Source organism: Miniopterus natalensis, chromosome 2, assembly GCF_054644295.1.
Source record: "Miniopterus natalensis isolate mMinNat1 chromosome 2, mMinNat1.hap1, whole genome shotgun sequence".
NCBI classification, from domain to species: domain Eukaryota; kingdom Metazoa; phylum Chordata; class Mammalia; order Chiroptera; family Miniopteridae; genus Miniopterus; species Miniopterus natalensis.
The window spans coordinates 181,491,390-181,517,742 of record NC_142082.1 but is presented as its reverse complement, the minus strand read 5'-3'; the positions used below and the strand labels follow the sequence as shown (position 1 = coordinate 181,517,742).

The 26,353-nt window shown below is 37.2% G+C and overlaps 1 protein-coding gene across 1 annotated transcript in view; it reads left to right on the top strand.

Moving 5' to 3' along the window:
* Positions 1-26,353, top strand: part of ENTHD1 (ENTH domain containing 1) — a 64,070-nt gene that overhangs the window by 469 nt on the left and 37,248 nt on the right. Inside the window, exons 2-3 of the mRNA XM_087813810.1 lie at positions 6,909-7,151; positions 18,146-18,264. Coding sequence (XP_087669936.1) covers positions 6,909-7,151; positions 18,146-18,264 — 362 coding nt within the window. The remainder of the gene's footprint in view (positions 1-6,908; positions 7,152-18,145; positions 18,265-26,353) is intronic.

Below are 26,353 nucleotides of genomic sequence, written 5' to 3'. Positions count from 1 at the left end.
TGTGGTTTCCAGTTTAATCCTTTGTGTTGCCTCTTGAGAGCCTTAGAGAGCAGTATTCTTTCCCCCAAAAGGATGTGTAAAACTAACACTCAGGTTCATGATAAAAGGACACCACAGAAAATGAGCAAAGTGAATAAACAAGAGGCATGGCAAATTGGTATAATAATGTCACTGTAATTCATAATTATAATTAGGTTGGAATTTAGTCTTAAAAGTAAGGAAATGTTTCCAAAGACTGTGGAGTCTTCAAAGACTAGGTAGATTCAAGTAGTTTTATAAATACAGAAATCTAGGTCATAAAATAATTTTGTAGAGGGTGGAGGAGGAGGTGAAGTAGGGAAAGGGCATATAGAATACTGAACTGAGATGATTCAGTAGTCCCTGATTTTCTACAATGGTTAAAGAATCAGCACTTCCTCCCCATCTGATGTAAAATTATCATTTGTGTTTAAAGTGAATAATCTCATGAATCATGAGAAAAGGGTATAATTCAGTGCAGTGTCTGTGTTAAGTATACATTTTTAAAAATAGACTATTTTTTATAGCAGTTTTAGGTTTACAGAAAAATTATGCAGAAAGTACAGAGTTCTTACATACCCTTCCCTACCCTCACATGGTTTCACCTATTAAGCATCTTGGATTAGTGTTGTACATTTGTTGTGAATGATGAACCGATATTGATACATTATTAACTGAAGTCCTTAGTTTACTTTAAGGTTCACTCTGTTCTGCAGTTCTATGGGTTTTGAAACGCAGTGTTATGTATCTACCATTCCATTAGCCTACAGAATAGTTCACCACCTGAAAGTGCCCTGTGCCTAGTCATCCTCCCCTGCCTCACCCTCCCCAGCTCTTGACAACCACTGATTTTTTACTGTCTCCATAGTTTTTGCCGTTTCCAGAATGTCATATAGTTGGAATCATATGGTATGCAGCTTTTTCAGACTCGTTTCTTTCCCTTAGCAATATGCATTTAAGATTCTTCCATGTCTTTGTAGCTTGAGAGACCTCATTTCTCTTTTTTTTTTCTTTACTTTTTTGTTGTTGTTAATCCTCACCAAAGGATATTTTTTCCATTGATTTTTAGAGAGAGTGGAAGGGAGGCAGGGGGCAGAGAGAGAGAGAGAAACATTGATATGAGAGAAGACACATTGATTGGTTGCCTCCTGCATGCACCCCAACCAGCGCTGGATAGAACCTGCAACCTAGGTACGTGCCCTTGACTGGGAATTAAACCCACAACCATTCCGTGCATGGGCCGATGCTCTAACTACTGAGCACACTGGCCAGGACTTTACTTTTTAAAAAACAGCTTTATTGAGCTATGTCATACACAGTACTATATAATTCACCCATTTAAAGTGTACAATTCTATGGCTTTGATATATTATTTTAAATATATATATAATAAAATTTGTTATTTTAAATGTATAATTCAGAGACCTTAATTACATTCTCAGTATTGTGTAACCATCTCTATTATTTCCAAAACTTTTTCACCTGTAAAATTTCAAAGAAACTCTGTAACCATTAAGCATATCTCCCCTGCTAACTTCTAATCTACTTTCTGTCTCACATCAATGTTTCTTTCTGTCTCTCTCTCTCCCTCTTTCCTTTTCTCCCTTTCTCCCTCCCTCCCCTCTCTCCCTTCCACTCTCTAAAAATCAATGGGAAAAATGTTCTCGGGCAAGGAGTAACAAAAAAATAAAAAAAATAAAATCTTTGTTTAAATCCTATAACAATATAGATTATTGATTTATAGAAAATCCTAGTCTTGTAGAATACTGATCTATTTGGAGTGAATTTGTTTTGATTGCTCTTTTATTGACTTAGTGTCATATTTTTAAAAAACCTATTTTGGAATTGTAGTTTTCAGGCTTATTTTGAGATGTTATTCCCCAACGACCCATGTTCACTTTTCCCTTTATGTTGGTTTTTCTGTTCCCACGACCCAGCTCCCTTACAGCCTTCAGTACAGCCCTTATAAAGGTGGCTCAGGGCTCATGCCTGAGATGATACTAGGGTGTGTGTCATGCATGAATTCAGTCACTGAGCCAGCAGGTGGCTTAGTTTAGTTTCAGGCCTTAAGGCTGCATGTGTGTCTTCTTGTTCTAGATCCACAGCTACAAATAAATTATAGCCCAGGAAGCGATTAGTGGCCTTTTCTTTTCTTCCCAGACTTCTCTTACAAACATGGATAACCCCTAACATCAAAGAGTGAGATCAGCGCTGATTCCCTAACACCTGAACTCCTGGTGCCAGATCAAGAGCCCAATAGCCTGTGGCTTCAGCGCTGCTTACTACCTTTTCATTTCTCTTATATTTCTGGCTCATGGTGATTTTTATCTTGTTTTTGAGACTGGTGATGTCTATTATTGCTGTGTATTTGGAGCAGAGCAGAGGGGTACTTTGAAGCATGAACTTACTGTTCCAACGCGACTGAAGGTTTCTTAACCTAAAAATAACTTAATCAGATATTTTTGGGATACTTCCCCCCCTCCCTCCCCACCCTCACCCCTGAGGCAGTGTGGAGGGTAGATTGGAAAGGAGGCTAAAAGTAAGTAAATACTTTAGAACACCACAGGCAACAAGTGATCAGAGAGATGGAGTGGAGAGAATGGATTTAAAAGATATCTAGTATGTACAATCCATAGGCATAGATTATTGAATTTGAAGAAGTCAGTGTTCATATTTCTGGCTTAAGATGGAGATAAAATTCACTGAGAAAGGAATATGGGGAGAAGAGTCGGTTTTGGTAGATTTTGGTGGGTCAGGAACAGAGAGAGGAGTGTTAAGATGTTTTATAACTTCTGTGTGAAGCTTAATACATATTGTTCTAAAAATCTGGTCTGTATCTTTCATGATGGTACATCTCAGTGCCCAAGATCTGTGAATTTACCATACTTCTAAATCTCTTTACTTGATGTTCAGTTATGAACTTACATAGAGTCCTCTGTATTTGGGAAGTTTTTCTTCTGCATTCATTCATTTATTTAACGAACATGTCTTTTTTTTCAATCCTCACCTGAGGATATTTTTTTCCATTAATTTTTTTAGAGAGAATGGAGGGGAGAGAGAGAGAAACACCTCCCCCACACACCTGACGGGGATCAAGCCACAACTGAAGTATATGCCCTTGACTGGATATTGAACCTGGGACCCTGTGGTCTGTGGGCCAATGCTCTAACCACTGAGCAAAACTGGCCAGAGCAACATTAAGTATCTCTTAAGCAAACAAGTATAGTTCTAGCCTTCATGGATGTTATACACTAGTGGAGGAAAAAAACATTTATCAAATAAATAGGCAATTACAAACTGGAAATACTATAAAAGATAAGTGTAGGTGCTAAGAGACTGTGTGAAAGCAGGGCCTGCCCAAGTCTGTGGCCCTGATGTGTGTGGGGCGAGTGGGGGGGGTTGTTATCTCTCAGCTAAAGGCTTTCCTGAAGAAATGAGGTCTGAGCTGTTCCTTCTACCAGGCGCTCTCTTCTGGTACATCTGCATAGCGGGCTTTTTCTTGCTGTTCAAGACTCTACTGGTGTGGTACTTCCTCAGCAAGACATTTCTTGACCACACTCCAAATTAATGTGTAGCACATCACTCTTCTTTATTTCCTTTAGAGCATTTACTTTTATCTGGAATTACCTTGTTTAGGGAGCTTGCCTCTCTTTTCTCACCTGTGCCCTGACTGCTTAGAACATTTCCTGAAACTTAAGTGTTCAAGACATGGTTGAATGTGAATAACCTTGGCTGTTGGCCTGTTGCATAGTTGCTCTGTGACTTGCGCGTCCTCTACTACCTCTCCTTGAGTTTGGGAGGACTCCTGAGTTGGCCGCCTGCTTGTTCACTCTTCTGTCCCGTTGACCCTCCCCTCACAATGCTGTGTCTTTCTAGTGGGATTTGCCAAGGGTAACATCCCACTCTCTGGCCATAGGGATGGGCATGTGACTGTCAAAGCTGGGACAACCAGAGTTATTCTCCTGGATTTTTCAAATTTGAAGGAAGGGAGAGGGAGACTTCTCAGGTGGCAGACTATGAGGTGTGAACCTGGAGCTGTTTGTAGCTATATCCACATCCAGATTGAAGAACCAACCTGCAACAGGAGAAAATGAAGGCATTACACAGGGAGAAGCAGAGACAGAAAGGAGAAAAGAGTCCTTCCTGGCAGTTTTTCAGACTCTGCTTCATTTGGACTTGAGGCCCAGTTGCAATCTCTGATTTTTCCATGGCCTTTGCCTTAACCAGTTTAAATTGTGTTTCTGTCACTTACAACCAAAGGTTTCTAATTAAAAACAGTATATAACTTTATTTGTACTTTAACCTTTACCTCAACTAACAGGCTTTTCATCTTGATGTGTTTTATACAATATCTTTGGATATTGATCTCTTGCATAGTTTAATTTCTTACTTCAGAGAATCCATATTTTCTCCCTCTCTCTGTCTCTTTATCTCTCTCCCTCCCCTTCTCTCCCTCTTACCTTCTCTCCTTTCCCTCCCCTCCCACTTGCTTTCTCTCTCTCTCTCTCTCTCTCTCTCTCTCTCTCTCTCTCTCTCTCTCTCTCAGATACAACACAGTTGCTGCCCAAGCTTATTTTATTTCCAGTACTATTCTTTAGTAGTACTGTGCCCTCTTTCCTTTATTTAAATACATATTGGTTAGAAGTGAGGTAGATGCCATCTTATTTTTACTACTGTTATTATTTAACCCATCCTTGAAGCAGGTTTATTGGGTTCTTGAAGTTTTTCACCTTCAACTTGGGTGTTTTAGAACAGCCAGGTTTGTATTCTCCAGCATCTTGAGGGTGGTGGGGAGGTAGCCAGGGCAGTGGGCAGCTATGAATGGGAAGTTCACATCTGGGTGATTTCTTCCCAATTTTCAGTAAACTTCTGTGGCCAGACCTTACTGATCCTGCAGACAGCTACCTCAGGGAGGAGCCCTGGTGGTTCAGGGAGAAGTCTTCTCTTACTGCCGTTGCCTTTCTGCTTGTGTACAGGCTTGTCCCTTTGAATGAGTAGAGCTGCCCTCAAGCCCCATCAATCCATGCAGACTCCAAGTAGAGTATTCCATATCCGTCCCATAACTTCTAAATTTTTCTAATTAGGGTTGTTGCAAGAAGTTATTTCAGTCCAAGTAGCTTCCTCAGGCAGCTAGGTTGTAAATTGGTGCTCATTATCTTTCATCCATTTGCACTATGTCAAGGAGAAAATTGAGATTTTTGGTCATTTGCTTCTTTTACTGAGTCATTTAGTAAGTATTTATTAACCATCTACCATATGCAGTCACTCTTCTAGATGCTGGAGATACTGGGTGAATGGGATTCTCTGCCCTCAAGGAGCTTACATTCTAGGTGAGGAAACAGTAAATGAATGAATATGTAACACAGCATTAGGTAGTGAAAAACGCCAGGGTGAAATATGAAGTAGGGTGAGGGAGTAGAGAGTGATGGGCTCGGGCCATTTTAGAGAGGGTGAGCAGAGGAAAGGCTTCTCTGAGGAGGTGACATTTGAGTAGAGACCTGAATGAATCGGGGATCTAGCCATGCAAAGAGGTTCCTGGCAGAAGCAACAGCCAGCACACAGCTCTGAGGAGATAAAGAGTGTGGTGGGACTATAGGATAACACAGCTAGGTGGCTAGAGTAGGGGGAGTGAAGGGAAAAGTGGAAGGAGTGAGCTCCTGAAGTTAAGGATGGGAAAACGAGTTTTTTGTACACAGCCCTTCCCCTTGCCCTGGCAAACCAAGCTATGTCAGTTATAGCGGGTAGAGGGGGTCATGTCTGGTGTGTTGTCTAGTCCCCAAAGGCCAATAGTCACAGCCGGCTTCTGCCCATCATAGACAATGAGCGGAAACCCAAAACACTGTGGAATATTTTGGTTGTGAACTGCAAGCTAATTATAGGAAATTAGGGTGTTTAGAATGATAAGGTTTGAAACAGTTACACAAGAAGTTTGAAAGGAAGAAATGACTAAGAAGTGAAATTAGATAACATAATCTTGGAAAAGATGGCAACTTGAGCAAAGGTTTCTTCTGCAATCTCTGTCAATCCCTGATGAAATGACTGGAACTTAGAGAACATTGTTGGCCCCTCTTCTCTAGATATGGAGTGGGCAAAAGTAGCTGTACAGTTGTGAGTATGCAAAACAGAGTTTATTCTTGCAGTATAATGTATTACTGTATTGTTTTCCATACAAACAACTGTAAACTTACTTTGCCCACCCCTGTAATACCCTGAATTTGACCATTTCAAATTACTTCCACTATTAATAAATTATAGTTGGAAACATTAACTCTTAATTCATCACACTTGGAGCCCAAAATGAACATAATAGTGGATCTTTAGGGACTTTTCAGCTTACCTCAAAGAAGGCTTGGAACAACATGAAATGTTAATATAAGTTGGTTCCAAGATGTGGAGAAGTAAGGGATTTATTTTATCATTTCTCATTGAAGAGGGTTGAGAATAATAATGATATTACCATATATTTGAAAGAGAGTACTTTTATATCTGTGACTTAGACTGAACAGATATGCTTATACTGGTTTTCAGATAGGGAACTCAGGCCCAGACAGACTGCCTGGTTCACAGTCACACCGATGATAGAGTGCAGCAGCATGGCTAGAATTCAGGTCTTAGACTGTGCTCTGGACTCCATTAATGGCATCAAGCTGATAGGAGTTTATGGCAAAGAAAAGTCAGTTGTCCTCCCTTCTCTTTTCCTACCCAGTTGTACCCCTCCAGGGTAACATATTAACAGTGTGGGTACATAGTGGTTGTCTGCCTGCCCATCCATCCACCCACAAGTTTTTTCCCTTTATTCACATATTCATTTTTCCTAATTTTCTTTTGAATAAAAATTAATTGTAGCCTTAATTAATTTTTTTTCTAAGCAAATTCAATGTGTTTTTCAGGTTATTATATCCGGGAAAAGTCTAAGCAAGTCATAACATTGCTGATGGATGAGCAATTGCTGCATAAAGAGAGGGAAGTTGCATGTCGGACTAGACGGCGTAGCTCCTACTGTATGACATTCTCTAAAAGATTACCTCGTACAGGTAATTCACCAACAGCCTGGACTTCTATCCCCACACCAGAAACTCCTGCTTCACAGAAGAAGTGTAAGCTTCTTAAGGTTGCAAGGCTACGTAAACGAAGTGCGTATAATGAACATTGACCTAAAATGCAATAGGTATTTAAGAACGACTGAAATATGTAAAACATAGCTTTAGTACTAATGTGTTAATGTTACGCTAGTTCTAATATTACTTTATTACACATCATACTGTAGAGAACAAAGATGAAGAATAATATTTAGAAGAAAATGTTATGGCTATTTTCTGAATGCAGTTATCTAGGATTCAAATAAAATGATTTTGAGCTTAAAAGGTATTAAACAAGTGGCTACCCTATTTTGCATCCTGATTGATTTTTAAGATTTTTATCTGAAATGTGAAGGAGAACTGTTTTCTGAGACTAGGATCTGGGTTTTTGCGCATTTGTGTCATTTAATCCTACAGATCAGGAAATTGACATTTTCTTAAATGTGCCTCAGAATTTTAAAATTGCTCTAAAGCTTCTAGGATAATGCCTTGTGTTACATAACACTGTCCTTTGCCTAAAACATTAACTCTGGACTATTAAACTTTTTTTAAAAGGGGATTTAATTGTAATGTTATAATAGAAATCAGCAGGAAAAGGAAACCTTTTCCACCAAATTTGCTCAAACATACAGGACTGTCACTTTGCCCTAACTTCTCTAGTACAAACCCTGTTTTGATAAGCTGTGTTTAAGGAATGGACAGGTTGAGGAAACAGAAACATTAATGAAATGTGGCTTGGATAACTGTCCCTTGAAAGAAACTAAACTTTGTGCCATAAGTGAGGGGCATAGTAGGAGTAACATATAGTTACAAGTATTTTCAGAGGCTTGCCTCTAGCTTTTTGTAAATCTGTTCATCATGATCTTGAAAGAGATGCAGGTATTCAATATGAATAAATATTCCAGATGTCAGTTAAGTATGAAAATGTAAAAATGTTAATAGTAATACCAACACAGACTAATTCTGCTAGAAATCATTAAAGTATTTGACTCAGTCAGGAGTTCTCAATCTGTACTTGTGTGGACTGGGGAGATACAGTAAAGAAGTGGCCATTTGTAATTATAATGGTAAATACCACCCAAATACTTCTAAGAGGTAATGGAACCTCTTTCTTTAGGGTACCCATTCCTCTGGAATAAATCTCCAAAAAAGACATAGACCCATTCTGAAAATTTCTCTCATAAGTCTTGAATTCAAACTGACACTAAAAAGGAGTAATAGTAAAATAACCAATGATGGCTCATCCAGAGTTTCTTCGCCCCTTTTGCTACTACTCTGTTACCTTCCTTGCTCTTCCAGTGTATGGGGCGATGCTCTAACCACTGAGCACACTGGCCAGACTGAATGCTCCTTCCTTTTAAAAACACTTAACTGAAGTTGCTCTTGACATTTTGGCTTACATATTATTGTTTAGCACTTAGTCACATGGGCATTCCTAGCTGCAAGAGAGGCTGAGAAATGTAATCTTTATACTGGACAGCTATGTACCCAGATGAAAGTTAGAGAATGTATTGTTAAAGGAGGAGAGAATAAGTAAACATAAGGGACAGCAAATAGTCTCTATCATCGTGGGAAAGAGTACAAACAAATGAATTAATTATTGTGATACATGGTTGTCATATTACATAGGACATAATGAACAGTATTTGCCTTATGTTAACATTCTCCTTTGCCTAAAATGTTAATTCTGGACTATTAAACTTTTTTAAAAAGGGATTTATTTGTAATGTTATAATAGAAATCAGCAGGAAAATGAAACCTTTTCTACCAAATTTGCTAAAACATAAAGGACTGTCACTTTGACATAATTGGCAACTAGGAACCATTGTAGGCCTTGGAGAACAGAAGGGATGTTTAGCTTAGTCACAGAACTTAGCTTTCTTATTATTGAAAACAGCTGTTGGTAGAAGGTAATATTATTGCTTGGTGTAGAAATGAAGGAGAAACAAATGGGAGGGAGGCTTGTAAGAAACAGTTGTTTGATTCTAAGCATCCAAGACCCGCTCTAGGGTTATTGAAATGAGGAAAAGGTAATGTTTTAAAGATAGACTATAGAGAGGAAATGTGGTAAGCAGATGATGTATTGGAGAAGAAAGAAATTGAAAACTACTTGAACAGAGAAAATGGAGGCAAGTGATGGTATCATACAGGTCAATTTCCATCAGAAGGGATTTAAAGATCTCTAAATTATTTTGTTATAATGAAATGTAAAAATGAATGCATTGCAAGAAGTATGATTTCCAGGCTTTAGGATCTAGAGCTGAAACAGCTGTAATTAGCTTCTTTGTTGTAAATTAGCAAGGGAAAAGAGGTACTTTAGAGAAGGTGTTATGCACACATCACTACTTCTCCTTTTTTCTATTCCTGGATGTTTTCCCCAAGTTTTAATCTAGTAGGTAGCTTGGGTGGTTTTGTTTAGATGATTTTGATGTTTGTAGGAAGAGATGAGCTAAGGATAATTGCTGCTTGATGGAAAGACAGAAAAATATATAAAGCACAGTTGTAACTCAGCTTCTCTGAGCTGTAAGCATCAGAGTTAAGTCCTTACCTTAGAGGTAATAGTTATAAAAACTGTCACCCCAGACATTGTGTACAACCAGATTAGCAAAGCATTATCTCTCTTGGTCATCCAATCTTCCACAAAGAGATCTTTAATAGTAGTATTCTTTGCAATGGAACTTCTATTCGAGAAGGATTATTCTAGTCTGTGTCATGGGAATATTTTCCTAAAACTGATAGGATTCCTGTTGGACCAAAGTTAAACTTCAAAGTAGTAGTCATGCTTTTATAAGCAAAAACACCAATGTTGCTGATACGATTCCTACAGTGAACTCGGTGCTAACATAGTTGACTTGGAGTTATGCTTCGTGGCCTTATCACACACAGTCTAGATGTCAGGGCTTATGGTACAAATGGTGGTCGCTACTCAAACATTTTCATAGATGAATGTCAAACAGTGATTTTTTAAAAATTTAAAAATAAGCAAATGTGCAAAAAAGAAAACAGTATTCCTTCTACCCTAAACCAACCACTATTAACATATTAGAAAATTGCTTCCAGTCTGCTGCTTTTTTTTCTTTTTTGTTTCATAAAAATCACTCTATGCAGGTTCAGTATAATCAGTCACTTTCAATCCCATCACTCAGAAATAGCCATAGCTAAGATCAGATGAACATAAATTCTAGGTATCTTTCTATCCATACATACATATCAAAAGATGCATAACTAAAGAGAAATCATTTTTATAAAAACAGAATTATACTAGATGCTGGTTTTTACTAAAAAATATTTCAGGTCTACTTCTGGCAATAAGATTTACTAGGAGCTCCAAGAAGCCCATTTATTGCACAGTAACCAAAGACTGGAAATGATACACTATTTGAGAGATTTCTGGCCTCACCAGAGGTATGAGAAGTCTGCAAGAGTTTCTCTTTCTAAAAATTAAATTAAATTAACTTAATAAGCAGAATAAGAACAGGACATGTGAACTAGGGACAGAGTGACTTTGAGCTGGTGCCTCTGGGTCACTGCGAGTGACTGACTACTATAAGGGTTGAGTTGCTTAAGGGCAGTGTCAATAGTTAAGAAAATGAGTTTGGGGCCTGCCTTGAGCAGATTGGTAGTTACAAAATAGTCACGAAGATGTAAAGTACAGCGTAGAGAATATAGTCAATAATATTGTAATAACTGTGTGGCGTCAGGTGGGTACTGGAAATATCAGGGAGAACACTTTGTAAAGTACATGATTATTTAACCACTATGCTGTATACCTGAACTAATTCAAAATAACATTGAATGTAAAGTGTAATTTTAAAAACTTAAAAAATTTTTAAAAATAGATATAATAAATTTTAGCAAGATGTCTGGCTATAAGATCAAAATATATATAAATCAAGTTATATCATCAACAAACAAACATATATTTAAAAATATCATTTATAATAGCAAAAAATTATGTTCTACTTAGGGATAAAACTTATAAAAGATGTATAAGATCTGTACATTGAAAATTATAACACTTAATTGAAATACATTAAAGAGGACCTATATAAATGGAAAGATTTATATTTGTCTATTGAAATACTCAAAAAATATAAGGATCAGTTCTCTCCAAATTGAAAAGATTTAGTGGAGGGTTTCTTAAACTTGGTACTATTGACATTTTAAGCCAGATAATTCTTTATTTTAAGGGCTGTCCTGTGCCATGTAGGGTGTTTAGCATTCTCCTAGCCTAGATGCTATTAGACACATCCCCTCCTGTTGTGAGAACCAAAAATGTCTGCAGACATTGTCAAGTGTCACCTGGGGGCCAAAATTGCCCCCAGTTGAGAACCACTGATTTAGTGCAATTACAATCAGAATCCAAAAATGATTTTTAAAATAGAATTTGATGGGCTGATTCTAAAATTTATCTGGAAGAATCAAAAGGTCAAGAATATCCAAACATTCCTGAAGAAAAATAGGTGGAGAGCTCGCCTTTCTAGTAACAAGACTGCAAAATTTGTCATCTTGACAGTGTGGTCTTGATGCAGGGACAGGTGTATGGACCAGTGGAACAAACTGTAGAGCTCAGAATGTGGACCTGTGCAACTGTGTTATCTTAGTGTATGACAGGTGGCATTTCACTTGGGTGGGAAAAGATGAATTGCTTAACACTGGGGCAATTATTTATCCATATTGAAAAAAATGAAAGTAGGTCTCCACCTCATCCTCCACAAAAACAAGTTCTAGATGAATTAAGGACTTCAAAGTGAAAAGAACACTTGAAAATGTTTAGAAGAAAATATAGGAGAGTATCTTTTTTACATTAAGATAGGGTAGGATTTCTTAAACATGACAGAAAAAGTACAAGCGTTTTTTAAAGAGCATTTACAAATTTGACTGTGGTGGTTGGCACGATTCTGAGCATAAGCCCCAGTGGCCCTGGCCTTCACATAATCCCCTCCCCTACGGGTGTGGGTATAATTGTGAATAAGCTGAATCATCACTGCCATGATTATGTTACATTATACAGCATTTCAGTTCCCCTTGTGATTATAGAACTGAAGTCCTCATTTCCTTACTGGCTGGCAGCCTATTATAGAGTTGTTGTACGAAGTAAATGGGTTAATATCTGAGCAGCACAATAAGCTTCGGCAGTTATTTGCTTGGAGACACTTAGTGATTTCTTGACTCTTCCCACCATCTCTGCGACCTGTTTGTTTTCTCCACCAAGTTGCGGTTTGTGGGCTATTACTTCATCCCCTTTCCTGCAGCACGAGGAATGGGAGCCCTCGTTAGCACATGCAGTCTTGTTTAGAATACCTGGAATCTGCTCTGTCTTCTGAGTCTTGTACAAGATCCTGCTCATTCTATCTAGTTGGGAAATGTATCCTGTTCCCATAGGTGGGCAGCTCATCCACCAACTCAGCGTGAAACAGTGGATTTCACTTCCATTAAAATGTGAGCATCTTATTGACTCACTCTGTTGCACCTTTCTTTTCTTTAGCCATTTCTGCCTCTTTTCAGTCATAAAGAGGGAAAAGTATTGTTCACTCAGTTCCCTTTTTTCCAGACATTCATATATTGATGAGAAATCTCAGAATCTCGTCAGCTCATCAGCATCGCCTTTGAGAAAGAAGGGATGTCTTAGATCTTGTTTCTTTCCATGGCCACCAGTTATTTTCTTTTTTTCTTTCAAAAATTATGTTTATTGTATCTCTTTCTGTGTTAGATTGCTGTTGTAAATTTTTTGTATTAGTTTTAACTTAAAAACAAACAGTACTCACAATGTATCCCCTGTCCCTCTGCAGCATTTCTCAGGAGTAAATGGGATCATAGAGGTTGCACCTGTAGTGGGTGCTGTGGTGTCTCCCAGATCCTTGCTTCAAGTTCAAGGCACTCATTTCTGCTGGGAAGGTTGGTAGCTCAGGGCTGTCAGCAGAGTCCTTCTCTGAGCATTCCCAACAGCTGAAGAGAGCTTCTTTGCCCAAGGTCACACCCACTTCCTGAGGGAACCTAGCTCCAATGACCTGTAGCTGTGGCCAGCCCCCTTGCTCCAAGGCCCGACAACTGTGAAGAGCCATTCCAGCCCCAAAGCTTCAAGTAGGAGGTTGGCTAAGGCCTCTGTTGCAACTGCTGCAGTTGGATTTCTCCCTGGCCTGATCCTGCCTCCCTCCCTCCTCACAAAGATTGTTTCCAAGAGCACTCCCCAGTGAATCTCCGTCATACCAATCTGAGCCATGGGTCTGTTTCCTGGGGAACCCAACCTAGCACAATGGCTTTCCTCAAGACTCAGGCTATAGGACTATCATAATATGTACCTCAATGAGGAAAGAGAATTATAAAACTAATGGGGCAAAATGTTAACAACTGGTGAATATGGATGAAGAGTATATGGGAGTCCTTTGTACTATTCTTATAATTTTTCTGCAAGTTTGAAATTATTATAAAATGAAAATTTTAAAAAGTGCGACAAATATCAATTACTTGAAGATGCTAAAGCGTAAGACAGTGAAATTGTTAAGGTTCCAAACTCATGATTCTGTGAAGGTTAGAAACTTAATTGTTATGAGACTTTTATATCTTATCAGTTCTTCATTAGCCCACTATTTTCTTTTTATTTTTTTATTTGTGACACTATTACAGATATCCCCCATTTTCCTCCTCTTTGCCCACCTCCACCCAGCCCCCACCCTCACCCCCACCCCCACCCCCACCCCCAGCGCCCAGCCTTCACTATTGTCTGTGTCCATGGGCTATGTACATATGTTCTTTGGCTAATCCCCGCTGACTATTTTCTATGATGGATTTGTTTGTTATTTAAAATTATTTTTAAAAATATGTTTATTCTTAAAAATTAATTTTGTTAAGTAAATGACTAATATATTTAAATTATACCTGAAAGGACACTGTCAATACATAGCAACAATGTTTATTAGATGCTAAATAAGAAAAGGAACAATTTGTGAATTTGTTCAACTTATGGAACATTTCATTTCTAAAATGTGCTGTTGCATTGTTAATGTCTGATAGTTGGAATGTCAGTTTGATATCTCATCTAAGAAACATCACAGGGTCTACCAGTTCTGCTTTGTGGTGTTATCTGAAGGTACAGGCTCAACAAGATGGATGGCTTCTCTCTAGATAGTTTCTACAAAGTACCTACAGCCTTGGTATCTAAGCCCTCATCTTCGAATGACTCAGTAGCATCATTTCCTGCAGCATCTGCGCTTCTTCCTTTGAGGTTTCTCATTCATGTACTAGTCCCCTTGGCATGTGAGTTCATGGTCTCAATTGATACATAGCTTATGATACCAAAGGGGCTTTATTTCCACCAAGGAACTAAATGTGTGTTATCACGTTCCATTTGCTTGTGAAAATTCAGAAATGATTTAATTTCATTAAACACACCTCACTTTCAGTGTTGTGCTGCCTGATACTAAAAGTAATTCTAAATGAGTTTCCATAGATCCACTATTTTATCACTACTTTCCTTCTTGCCCCTATGAAATTAATATAGGTGTGTAACATTTTAGCTATTCTGAGCTAAAATGCATCTCCTAATATGTAAGGTGGTTTTTTCTTTCACAGTTCTTGCTATTCTTCAGCTTCCTCACACTGCAACATCAACTTCCTGAAATTTTTATTAATCTTCTGTGATGTCTAAAACCTAGGTCACTATCATTTCAAGGCTGATTTTGTTGCAGAATTCTCAGAGTGGTGGTATAGTTCCTGATTAAATCACATGAACATGCATACATGATCCAAGCCTGTTCGCCAGTACTAATTGTAAAACCCCCAAGCCCCAGATAAGCTCATTTTAATTATTCATTTTCGTGTGAAGGTTTAAGAAAATGCAGAGTGAGAACCCTAAATGCAAAGTTTTATCCTTCAGTGTCTTTGGTGTGCACCCCACTTGCCACTTTTGCCCACGCAGGCGCCCTGCCTAGAATAATGCTTCCCTCCCTCCCTGTTCATCAGAACACCAGCCACCTTCAGAGCTTATTCAGATTTTACTTCCTATTCGAGGCTCTTTCTGTTGTTCTGGTGTACATTGATTTTCTTCCCTCTGCATGTCTAGTCCTAAAGTTGGCTAATTTCAAGGAGTTTGGCATATAATTACTCTCTTTTAATTGTTTCCATAGCCTGTGTGTTAGACTTATCTTCCCAGTCAGGCTAAACTTTCTGAAGGCAAGGACTAGCCACGTCTTGTACCATTGTTTGTTTCTCAAGCTATTTTTCTTGCATAACCCATAAAATTATTTTGAAAAATTATATGCCTCCTTACACATTCTTAAGTTGACATGTGAAATATTGCCATTAGTATAAGTAACTGCAAAGGATGTAATTCAAAATATTGGCATTGACAATAAAAGAAAACAAACAAACAAAAACTATCCCATGAAACTTTTAGGTCTATCTAAAGGAATCTAAATACTGTTGTGATTGATACTTGTAGTTCTTCATTTAAAAAATACACGAAGTCTTCACGTTATTCCCTTTCCTACTTGAAGTCATGTTTCTGTTCTATATCCTTCCCAGAACTTTATCCTAATAGAAAGTGTTTTTATGCTTGAAAGTCTGCTCTGTATCAATAGGTATATAAATTGAAATTATTTAAAAAATTTTTCTGATCAGAGACTTTAAGTGGTAAAATATTCCTTCTAGATTGACTTATTCCAATTATTTTTAGTACACAATCAGGGAAAACAAAACCACATAAATATATTATAAATACTTATTAAACATAAAGGAGCCCTGGCTGGTGTGGCTCAGTTGGTTGAGTGTTGTCCCATGCACAGAGAGGTCTCCGGTTCAATTTCTGGTCAGGGCACATGCCTGGGTTGTGGGTTCAGTCCCCAGGAGGGGCTGTGGTAGGAGGCAGCTGATTGATGTTTCTCTCTCTCTCTCTCCCTCCCCTTCCTCTCTCTCTGAAATCAATAAAAACATATTTAAAATAAAAAAAACCATAAAGGATACAATTTTATTGGAAATACATGTTTTTATGAGATGCATGGAACTGCTCATTTATCTACGTATGAATATTAGCTATTGCTAGAAATAAGCAGAGTTCAGCAGGAATTCTGTTTCTGTTTTATATTTTTATAAATGAAAATGCTGAGAAGTCTTGTTCACATAAAATTGTAGGTGGGAATAGGAGGTATTTTATTATAGCAATGTCAATTCTATGAATACCTTCCAAATAATATGCCAAAAATTATAGTGATTTATTATAAAAATGTTTTTCATTCTTGTCAGCTGTTAACTTGATTAGGCCTTTGTTGAAAGCAAAGGATTAGAAACACCCTACTTAGTCATTAGGAATAATTTACTTTCTCAGTTTCTGAGAATACCAATAAAAACCATTACTAAAGTTTATCAAATTTATTAATTATACCTCTTACACTTAACACAATATACTCAGAATGTATGGGAAATAGAAAAACATTCATTGCAATATACCTGTCAATGCAATAATTTTTTGAGAAAATGATTTTATTGTGTTACATGCTTTAAATATATTTTCATCAACTCTTCAGAACTATGGATTTGGTTCATTCAGTTTTTGGAAATTATTTACCATATTTACCTAGTGGGCAAAACCAGACTTCACTGTCAAAACAACCAGCCAAATCAGATTGACTTAAACTAAAATATCTTACTTTATTCAAATAAGCATGCAAGCACACATCACTCTGGCTGTATTCACACTCTTGAACTCTATTTCTAAGGTAGATAGCCATGGCGCCTTGTCATAAGGTTGTTGCATTGATGAAATAAGGGTCTCTGCCCCCCCATGCTTTTTGCTTGCTTCTCATGGACCTCTTTCTCAGGAATGATGCGTTCTTTGACAGTAGTCGGGAGGTGTAAAGCACAACCAACTGACATGAAATTTGTCAGTTGTCCTGCTTCTCCATACTGTGACATATCTGAATACCAGACATCCCTGTATGGACCAAAATTCCCCGTTACTTATGCCATACTTTGCCATTAAAAGAAATACATGTAAGACAGGACAAACTTTGAAGCTCTACTTTGGGTTTTTCATGCCTTGATTAAAGGAGGCAACCCTATCCCAGTCTTTTTATTGTTGTCTGGAGTTCTAGAGGCTCTTGTGCTTGCACCCTAAGGGAAGATGCCGCTTAATAAGATTAGGTCAGGGATAGGTCCTTCTTCATAAAGTGGGAGAAAATAGATTATGGAAGGGAAGGGGAAAGAACTAGCCTGATGCTTCTACACAGTTGCAATCTCTGGATGATCAGTTTTTGGAAAGAATATATACAGAAGTTGTGGATCTGGATATTGAGTCCTTAAAATGATCTGTGCCCACCTAGCCCTTGGGAAGTCTTCATGTACCCCCAGTGGTGTGCATATACCAGTTTGAAAATAGCTTTCCTGCACTTCTCATTGTACCCAATAAAATGCTGAGATAGAGTTGGTACTAATACTTTATTTACATAGTAACTGACAGGGAGGAAAATGCTAGTAAGACTACAAAAATGTTCAGTTCAGTAAAAATATATAAGCAGAAGGATCTGTTTATTTTCATTGGCGTATTCTTTTATGTTCGAGTTTTAAAATTTTTTGTTTAAAAATCCTTTTTTATCAAATAATCTATACATTCCTGATTAGTTTTGCTTAGAACACATGAAGTTCACACAGCAGTAATCAACTTGTTTTAAATGTTACTTTAGAATAATTATAGTTGTTATTCCTGTTTTGCTAAAATTTCATTTGAATCATTTTCACATTTTCAAACTCTATTTCTCTACAATATTATACCTTATATTAAAAAAGATGTTTCAAATAATAAAGCTATAAAATAAAACTCTTGATGGGAGAAGGGCTAGAGTTGAAGTTATATTTTTGAAATCTGTCTCAATTATTATAAAGAGCTATATTAAAATGATTACTATTCATAGGTAACCACTGGTAGATCATGTATATTTTGTAGACAAAATGGATTTTCAGAAGTGGTTAGCTTAAAATTTGTGACGTAATATAGAAGCAATACTATTTTTTGCCAAACTAAAATCTTAGCTCTATGTCATTGACAGAGAACACAGAGAGCACTCCCAAGGCAGGATGGAAACAAGAGCAGTGGCAAGACATTCCTCTGCCTGGTGAAGCGGTGCTGTCCCAGGAAACACTACCACTCAAGTTGAATGCTTGGAAATCAACAGAGGTGAGTCACTGTAGTAGTTTCCTACTGCTCTAAGAAATTACCACAAACTTAGTGCCTTAAATCAACACAAATGTATTATCTCACAGTTCTGCAGGTTGGAGGTCTGCATGGTCTCCCTGGGCAAAATCAGGGTGTCCGCAGGGCTGCATTCCTTACTGCAGGCTCTAGGGGAGAGTCTGTTTTCTTGCCTTTTTCAGCTTCTTATGTTCTAAAGGGAACTGCTTGTCTTTTAACTTTGTTTTTGGTGTCTTTTGTTATACAGAGTTTTAAATAAGAATATGATTAAATTATATAAAAGTTTCCCTTTATAGTTTGTGCATTTAAAAATCTTATGTAATACTTTTTACTCTAATGTAATAAAGATCTTGTTATTTTTCTTCTAAATGTTGAAATCCTTTTGCCCTCTAGAAATTTACCAGCTAGCGTGAGATAGGGTCTTACATTATTTGAATCTCTGTGGAAAAACAGTATTTATTGAATTGTCTTTCTCTGCTCATTTTTAAAAAACATTTTATGATGAAATAATTATAGACTTATAGGAAGTTGTAGAAATAGTATGAAGTCCCACATATCATTCCCCCAGCTTCCCCCAATGTCGACACTTTACATAGCTGAAGTACAGTATCAAAACCAGGAAATGAACATTGGCATGTTACTGCTAACTAGGCTACAGACTTTGTTAGTTTTCAAATTTTCAATTCAGTATTTAGTTTTTTAACTGCATTTATGTGTGTGTGCATGTGTGTGTGTATGTATGTGCATTTTATGTACTTTTGTCCTAAGTATAGATTTGTGTAACCAGCACCAAAATTTAGATACAGAACTGTTCTATCCCCACGAGAGAAGTCCCTCATGCTACCTACTCCATCTCATCCCAGACAATCTTGTCCCCTGGAAACACTGATCTTTTCTCCATCTATAGTTCTGTATTTTTCTAGAATGCTATGTAAATGTAACCTTTTGAGATGGATTTTTTTTCACTCATCGTAATGCTCTTGAGTTCCATTCAGGTCGTTGCATGTATCAATAATTCATTTATTTTTATTGTTTAGTAGCACCCCATTTTATAGATGTATCAGGGTTTATTCAGCTGTTCACCCAGTGAAAAATATTTGGGTGCTTACAGTTTGGGGCTATTTATGAATAAAGTTGCAGTGAACATCTGTGTACAGGTTTTATATGTAGTTTTCAGATCTCTGGGGTAAATGTCCAAGAGCATGATTGCTAGTTTTGTAAGAAACTGTTAAACTGTTTTTCAGAGTGGCTGCACCATTTTACATTCCCACCAGTAGTGCATGAGAGATTCATGCACTGCATCCTCACCAACTTTTGTTATTACCACTATTTTTATGTTAGCTATTCTAATAGGTTTATAGTGACATATCATTGTGGTTTTGCTTCCCAAATGGCTAATGATGTTTTACATCTTTCCATGTGTTTATTTGTGCCATGAATAACATCTCTTCGGTAAAATATATCTTCATATATTTTTCCCATTTTCTAATTGGATTGATTATTTTTTATCATTGAGTTTTGAGAGTTCTTTATGTATTCTGAATACAGGTTCTTTGTCAGAGATGTGATCTGCATATATTTTCTTCCAGTCTGTGGCTTGTCTTTTCTTTTTAACAATATCTTTTACAAAGCATAAGTTTTAAATTTTGATGAAGTCCAACTTATCAATTTTTTATTTTATGGATCATGCTTTTGGTGTCATATCTAAGAACTCTTAGATCTGCGTGACCTAACCCAAGGTCATATAGATGTTCTCTTATGTTTTCATATGAAAGTTTTATGTTTTAGGTCTATGATCAATTTTGAATTAATTTTTGCATAAGGTATAAAGTATATGTCAAGGTTCTTTAAAACAACTTTTTTTGCCTACAGATGTCCAGTTGTTTCAACATCTTTTTTTGAAAGATTTTGAAAACTTTAAGTTTTGAAAACTTAAATTTTACTGTAATATGCTTAAGTGTGGTTTTTCCTTGTAACCCTGTGAGACTTTCCAGTGGGAAGTCTTTTGTCTCAGTTAAAATCTGAGAAAGTTATCTCTGGTTCAGATATTTCCTACTGGTTATTTTCATTTTTCTCTATTGGGCTCTTCTTATCTGGATATTAGTAATTTTCTTTCTGTCTTTATATCTCTTAACTTTTCTTTAAAGTTTCTATTTCTTTGTTTTCTTTTATTCTTCTTCTAGAGTTTCTCAGTCTGATCTTCCAGCTTACTAACTTGTTCTCAACTCTGCCCATTCCACTGTTTATCCCATCTGTATTCTCTATTTCAATATTCTATTTTTACATTTGATATTTAATATTAAATATTTCTCTCTTTTTTAAAAAAATCCTCACCCAAGAATATGTTTTTTATTTTAGAGAGAGAGGAAAGAGGAGAGAGAGAGAAACATTGATGTGAGAGATAAACATTCATCAGCCACCCCCTGCCATGCACCCTGACCAGGGATCGAACCCAAAACCCTGGGTATGTGCCTCACCTGGAATCGAACCAGTCACCTTTTGGTGTATGGGACAATGCTCCAACCAGCTGAGCCACCTGGCCAGGGCAAGTGGCTCAAGTTTTTAATCTTCCTTCTCTCTGAGTGTCCTGACAGTCTTTTCCTGCCTAACAGTTTTTCAGTTTCTTCCTCCTGACACCTAGGATCACAGATCCACATTCAGGTCTTACACTGGCAGCTTGGGGCTCCTTCCTTGTGCTCATATCAGAGATGTTGTAGATCCTGTCCCCAGACCAAGGGATGCTGAGGGTCAGTTGTTGGTGAAATTTAGTTTGTGTCCTCTCACCTACCTGGGTATAATATTTTAAGAGGACATTGTTCTGGGCTGTGGTTGATTCCCAGTTATTTCAGCTTCTTCATAAGTAGGAGATCCCAGTGCCTGGGCATAATTTCAAGCAGGGAGCCCATATTCAACACTCCTGTCTTGGATGGACACTTTAAACCTGTACTTACCCCTCAGGAGTTGAGCTCCTGGCTCTCTGCCTTTTTTTGAACCCAAAACCCTGAAGGTCCACACCTGCCACCTCCTTACCATCACGTGCTTCTGTTCGTGCCCTCATCCTTGAAGATATTCATCTTGTTTTTCAGCATGACTGTGTCTTCAATTTTCATGTTTGTTTTTTCGCATTTATTGCTGTGTGTTTAGAAGAGGAAGGTATCCCCAAAGTGTGAACTTACAGAACCATCTGGGCTGGAACCTGTCCCCTTGAGCACAGGAAATCACCTTATTTACCACCCCCTCCCACCCCCCCACCCCCCGCCTTATTCACTCTTGCTTTGCTGCATGGCAGCTTGTGTTTCTTCTGCCAGGAGAGCTCCTGGAGAGTAGGGACCTTTTTAAGTTTTACTCACTACAGAGTCTTTAGTTGCCAATTTTGTTAATGAAGAAATGAATGAATAGTAGACATTCTGTGGTAACTTCTTTCTCTCCTTTTCCTGTGAAAGAGGCTTTTTGGTCTCCTGCTCAGAGTGCTTTGTGTAGCATTCCCTGCCACAGTTCCTGTGAGGGAGATTGGAATTAGTTGCTGACCTTCCGTTCCCAACTCTTTTTCCCAGCCCAATTAGGTTTTGAATTTATAGCAGCTCAGAAAAGTACATAAAATTAAAATTTCACTGTTTCTTAATTGCATAATAGCCCATAGATTGAAAATGTGTAGATTATTTTAAAAGATATGACATTAAGTTAAAATTATTTTTAAATTTGAGATCAGTTTATTTGCTGCCAATGGCTTTTAAGGGAGAAAGTAGACTGGAATAATCTTACATGCATTGGAGCCTAACAGAGATATAAAATGTGACTTAGTTTTTTTGTATCAGTCAATAAATTCTCATTGTTATTGGTTTATCTTACTTTAGAGGAAGCTACTGTAATTTATTTAAATCTTTCCAGATCTTGTATCAATGAGCAAAAAAGTGATTCCCTTCCCTCAAACGAAGTTTAAAGCTGGATTTCCCTTTTTCAAAATATTACTACTGACAAGCGTCTCCTCTAATTACTGTCAGGAACATTGGACGCAACCCAATATTGTCCTCTTCAGTCTTCTGCTTTAGAAGCAGAAGACAAAAGCTATCAAGCTGAACAGTACATCTAATTGTTGTTGCCACATGTACTGTATCTACATTAAAATCCTCATGTTCTTAATACAGAATGAAGAAGAAATGACATTGTTGATTGCTTAGACAGAATGAGAGGTGCTTAAAAATATCTTTTAAAAACTTTAAATAGCAACCTCTTTATTCTCTTTCTACAAATGAAAGAATTACCTCAAAGCAGTCCTAGACTAGGGCTTTCAAAAACAGAGCAGTGCTCGCCTGTGTAAAGGAACACAATTCTTTTGATTTATGATGCTTAGACATAGCTGTGCATACTGTCCAGAAATTTTATGATTAAATCTGCTAATTCATAAGGCTGTTTGTAGTTTTTCACTGCCTCGAAAGACCTTCCTCATTTCCTGTTGGAGGAGATTCAACAAGGAGGGTATGACTTTCCTTCACAGCTGTTCCCCTAGCAACAGATAGGGATGCTATGAATTGGTTCACACAAAATAAAGTTGACCAAAGCCTTCAGTCTCATTGTGAGTTACTAAGTTGCTGGTGGTAGAAGATAAATGTTTATTTCCTACTGCCTTCATTTATTACTTTGCTAAATTAAGAGTAAACACTTTTTATCTTTGGAGTTATTAGCATGTCATGTAATGTGAAAATTTGACCTCATCAAAGCTATTAGAAAAATGGAAATTATACTTATTTTAGTTATGTTAATTTATTATCCCTTTACCTTCTGCTCATTGCTTTATGCTTGAGTTCTTTTTTATTTTCATGTTTGTACTTTTATTCTTTTTAAATTAGAAAATACTTATTGAAAAAAGTTTAAACGATATAAAAGGGTAAAAAGTGAAAAACAAAGTCTCTTCTTCTCCATATTCCTTCAGTTCCTTTTCTAAGAGACAACTACTACTAGCAGGTTTTTTATGAATTTTGGGAAGAAATTTTCTGGGTCCCTACATTTCTTTCACCCAAATGGATTTTTTCATTACGTACTGCTCTGTGACATGCTTTGAACTAAGCAATGTATCTTGCGTATCTTTCTATAATAATAAGTGCAATCATTCCATGTATATTGTTTCAAAATACGCTTTTATCACTAAACTACATGTTATGGACATATTTTTATATCAGTACATATAATTTTGCTGTATTCTTGATATATAAATGAATGTTAATTTATTTGGCCATTTCCTATTGGTAATCTTATAGGGATTTTTCATATTGGTGGAGGGATAGACACTTAGATCAGTAAAACATAAGAGAGAACCAAGAAATAGACCCAAACAAATATGGCCACTGATTTTTGACAAAATAAATTCAGTAACCTTTTCAACAAATGATATTAGAGCAATTGGACATTTTATAGGCAAAACCATGACTCTCAAACAGAAATTCACTCCAAATGGGTCACAGACTTAAACGTAAAATGTAAAACTATAAAACTTTTTTTTTAATGTTGGAGAAAACTCTTTCATGTAGAGCTGGCCAAAAAATCATGATATAAGACATCATCACAATTTAAAACTTTTGCTCTAGGAGTAAGATCACCAACAAACTTATAGCGTAAATAGGGATAATTTGTGACAGCAAAAACAAAAGGGGAGGAGGTAAAGGTCTGAATTTGCAAAGGAGATTGGAGATCAGATGCATTCAAAAGAAAAAGGACTACTGTACATATAAAACTTTCTTTTTCATAAACATACGAGTAACCACACACACAAAAACCAAAACTGAGACACATACCTTTAAAAAAGAGGAAACAAAGAAAAAAGTATGGAACACCACCAAATAAAAACGACAGAAACACAGAGGAAAAGAACCAGTGGAAGCACATAGCTACCAGAAAACAAAAGGTAAGGTGGCTATAGGAAATCCTCATACATCAATAATTACCCTAAATGTAAATGAACTGAATTCACTAATAGAAAGGTGCAAAGTAGCAGATTGATCAAAAAACAAAACTCAGCCCTAGCTGGTTTCGCTCAGTGGTTAGAGTGTTGGCCCACGGACTAAAGGGTCTCAGGTTAGATCCTGATCAAGGGCACATACCTCTGTGGCAGGCTCAGTCCCCAGCCCTGGTCAGGGCATGTGCAGGAGGCAGCCAATCAATGTGTCTCTCTCCCATGGATGTTTCTCTCTCTCTCTCCCTCCCCCGCAATTATCTCTGAAAAGCAATGGGAAAAATATCCTCTGACGAGGATTAAAAAAACAAAACCCCCCCAGAACTCAGCCATATGCTGCCTTCAGGAGACATATCTAAGCTGCAAAGACAAAGGTAGACCTAAAGCGAAAGGGTAAAAATGGTTCTCTCAGCAAATAGCATGCACAGAAAAGCAGGTGTAGCCATACTTATATCTGACAAAGTAGATTTCAGGATAACAAAGGTAACGAAACAAAGATGGACATTTTATAATGATAAAGGGGACACTACAAGAAGAAGACATAGCACTTCTCAATATATATGCACCCAATCAGGGAGCACCAAAATATATAAAGCAACTACTACCAGAACTAAAGGGAGGAACTGACAAAAACAAATCATAGTAGGAGACCTAAATACTCCATTGACAGCTCTGGATAGCTCATCCAAAAATAAAAATAAAATAAGGAAATATTGGCCTTAAATGACACATTAGACCAAATGGATATAATTGACTTTTATAGAGCTTTTCATTCCAGAACATCAGATTATACACTCTTTTCTAGTGCACATGGAACATTCTCAAGGATAAGCCATATGTTGGGTCACAAAACTAGCCCCAACAAAGTTAAGAAGATTGAAATTATACCAAACATTTTCTGACCACAATGCTTTGAAATTAGAAATCAACTGCAGAAGGGAAGTAAAAACCCCAAAAATATGTGGAGTGGAAATTAAACAACTAAAAAATGACTGAGTCAAAGAAGGAATAAAAGGTGAGCTCAAAAGATATAGAGACAGATGGGAGTGGGAACAGGACATATTAAAACTTCTGGCCAGACTCACTGAGGGAAAAAGAGAAGACTCATATAAACAAAATCAGAAATGAAAAGGAGACATATCACAGATGTCGCAGAAATACAAAGGATTATACTAGAATACTACAAAAGACTGTATGCCACCAAATTCAATAACCTAGAAGAAATGGATAAGTTCCCGGAACTATATGATCTTCCTGGATTAATCATGAAGTATTGCAAAATCTAAATAGAATGATCAACAGTGAGGAAATTGAAAAACCCATCACCCTCCCCCCCAAAAAAGTCCAGGACCAGATGGCTTCATTAGTGAATTCTACCTGCCATTCAAAGAAGATTTGATACCTGTCCTTCTCAAACTCTTCCAAAAAACTGAAGAAGAGGCAATATTTTCTAACACATTTTATGAGGCCAACATAATCCTGATACCAAAACTGGCAAGGATAACACACAGCAAAGAAAACTACCATGATGAGATGAAGTGAGGTGAATGATGCAGGCACTGAGACAGCATTAGGCTACTCTAAGAGTTACTTGAACACAACCACTGTGATACCATGACAGTCAATCTGATCACCAAGACAGCTACTAAGTGACTAACAGGTGGACAGTATATATAGCACAGATATGCTGGACAGAAGGATGACTCGAGTTCTGGGCGGGATGGAGTAGGACAGCACACGATTTCATCACGCTGCTCAGAATGGTGCACAATTTAAAACATGAGTTGTTGATTTCTGGCATTTTTTATTTACTATATTTGGAGCATGGTTGACTGTGGATAATTGAAACCACAGAAAACAAAACTACAAATAAGGGGGGACTCCTTGTACACAAAATATGGATGAATATCACAACCATTATGTTAAGCAGTGGGAATCAGAAAAGAATACATAGTGTATGTTTACATTTATATGAAGTTCAAGAACAGGCAAACTCATTGATGGTGATAGAATACTGTTTACTAGTGATGGAGAGATGGTATCAATTGGAAAGGAACTTGGGGGAACTTTCTGGAGAGAAGGAAATGTGGTTATGTAGGTACATAAAGTTAAAAGTTATGAAGCTCA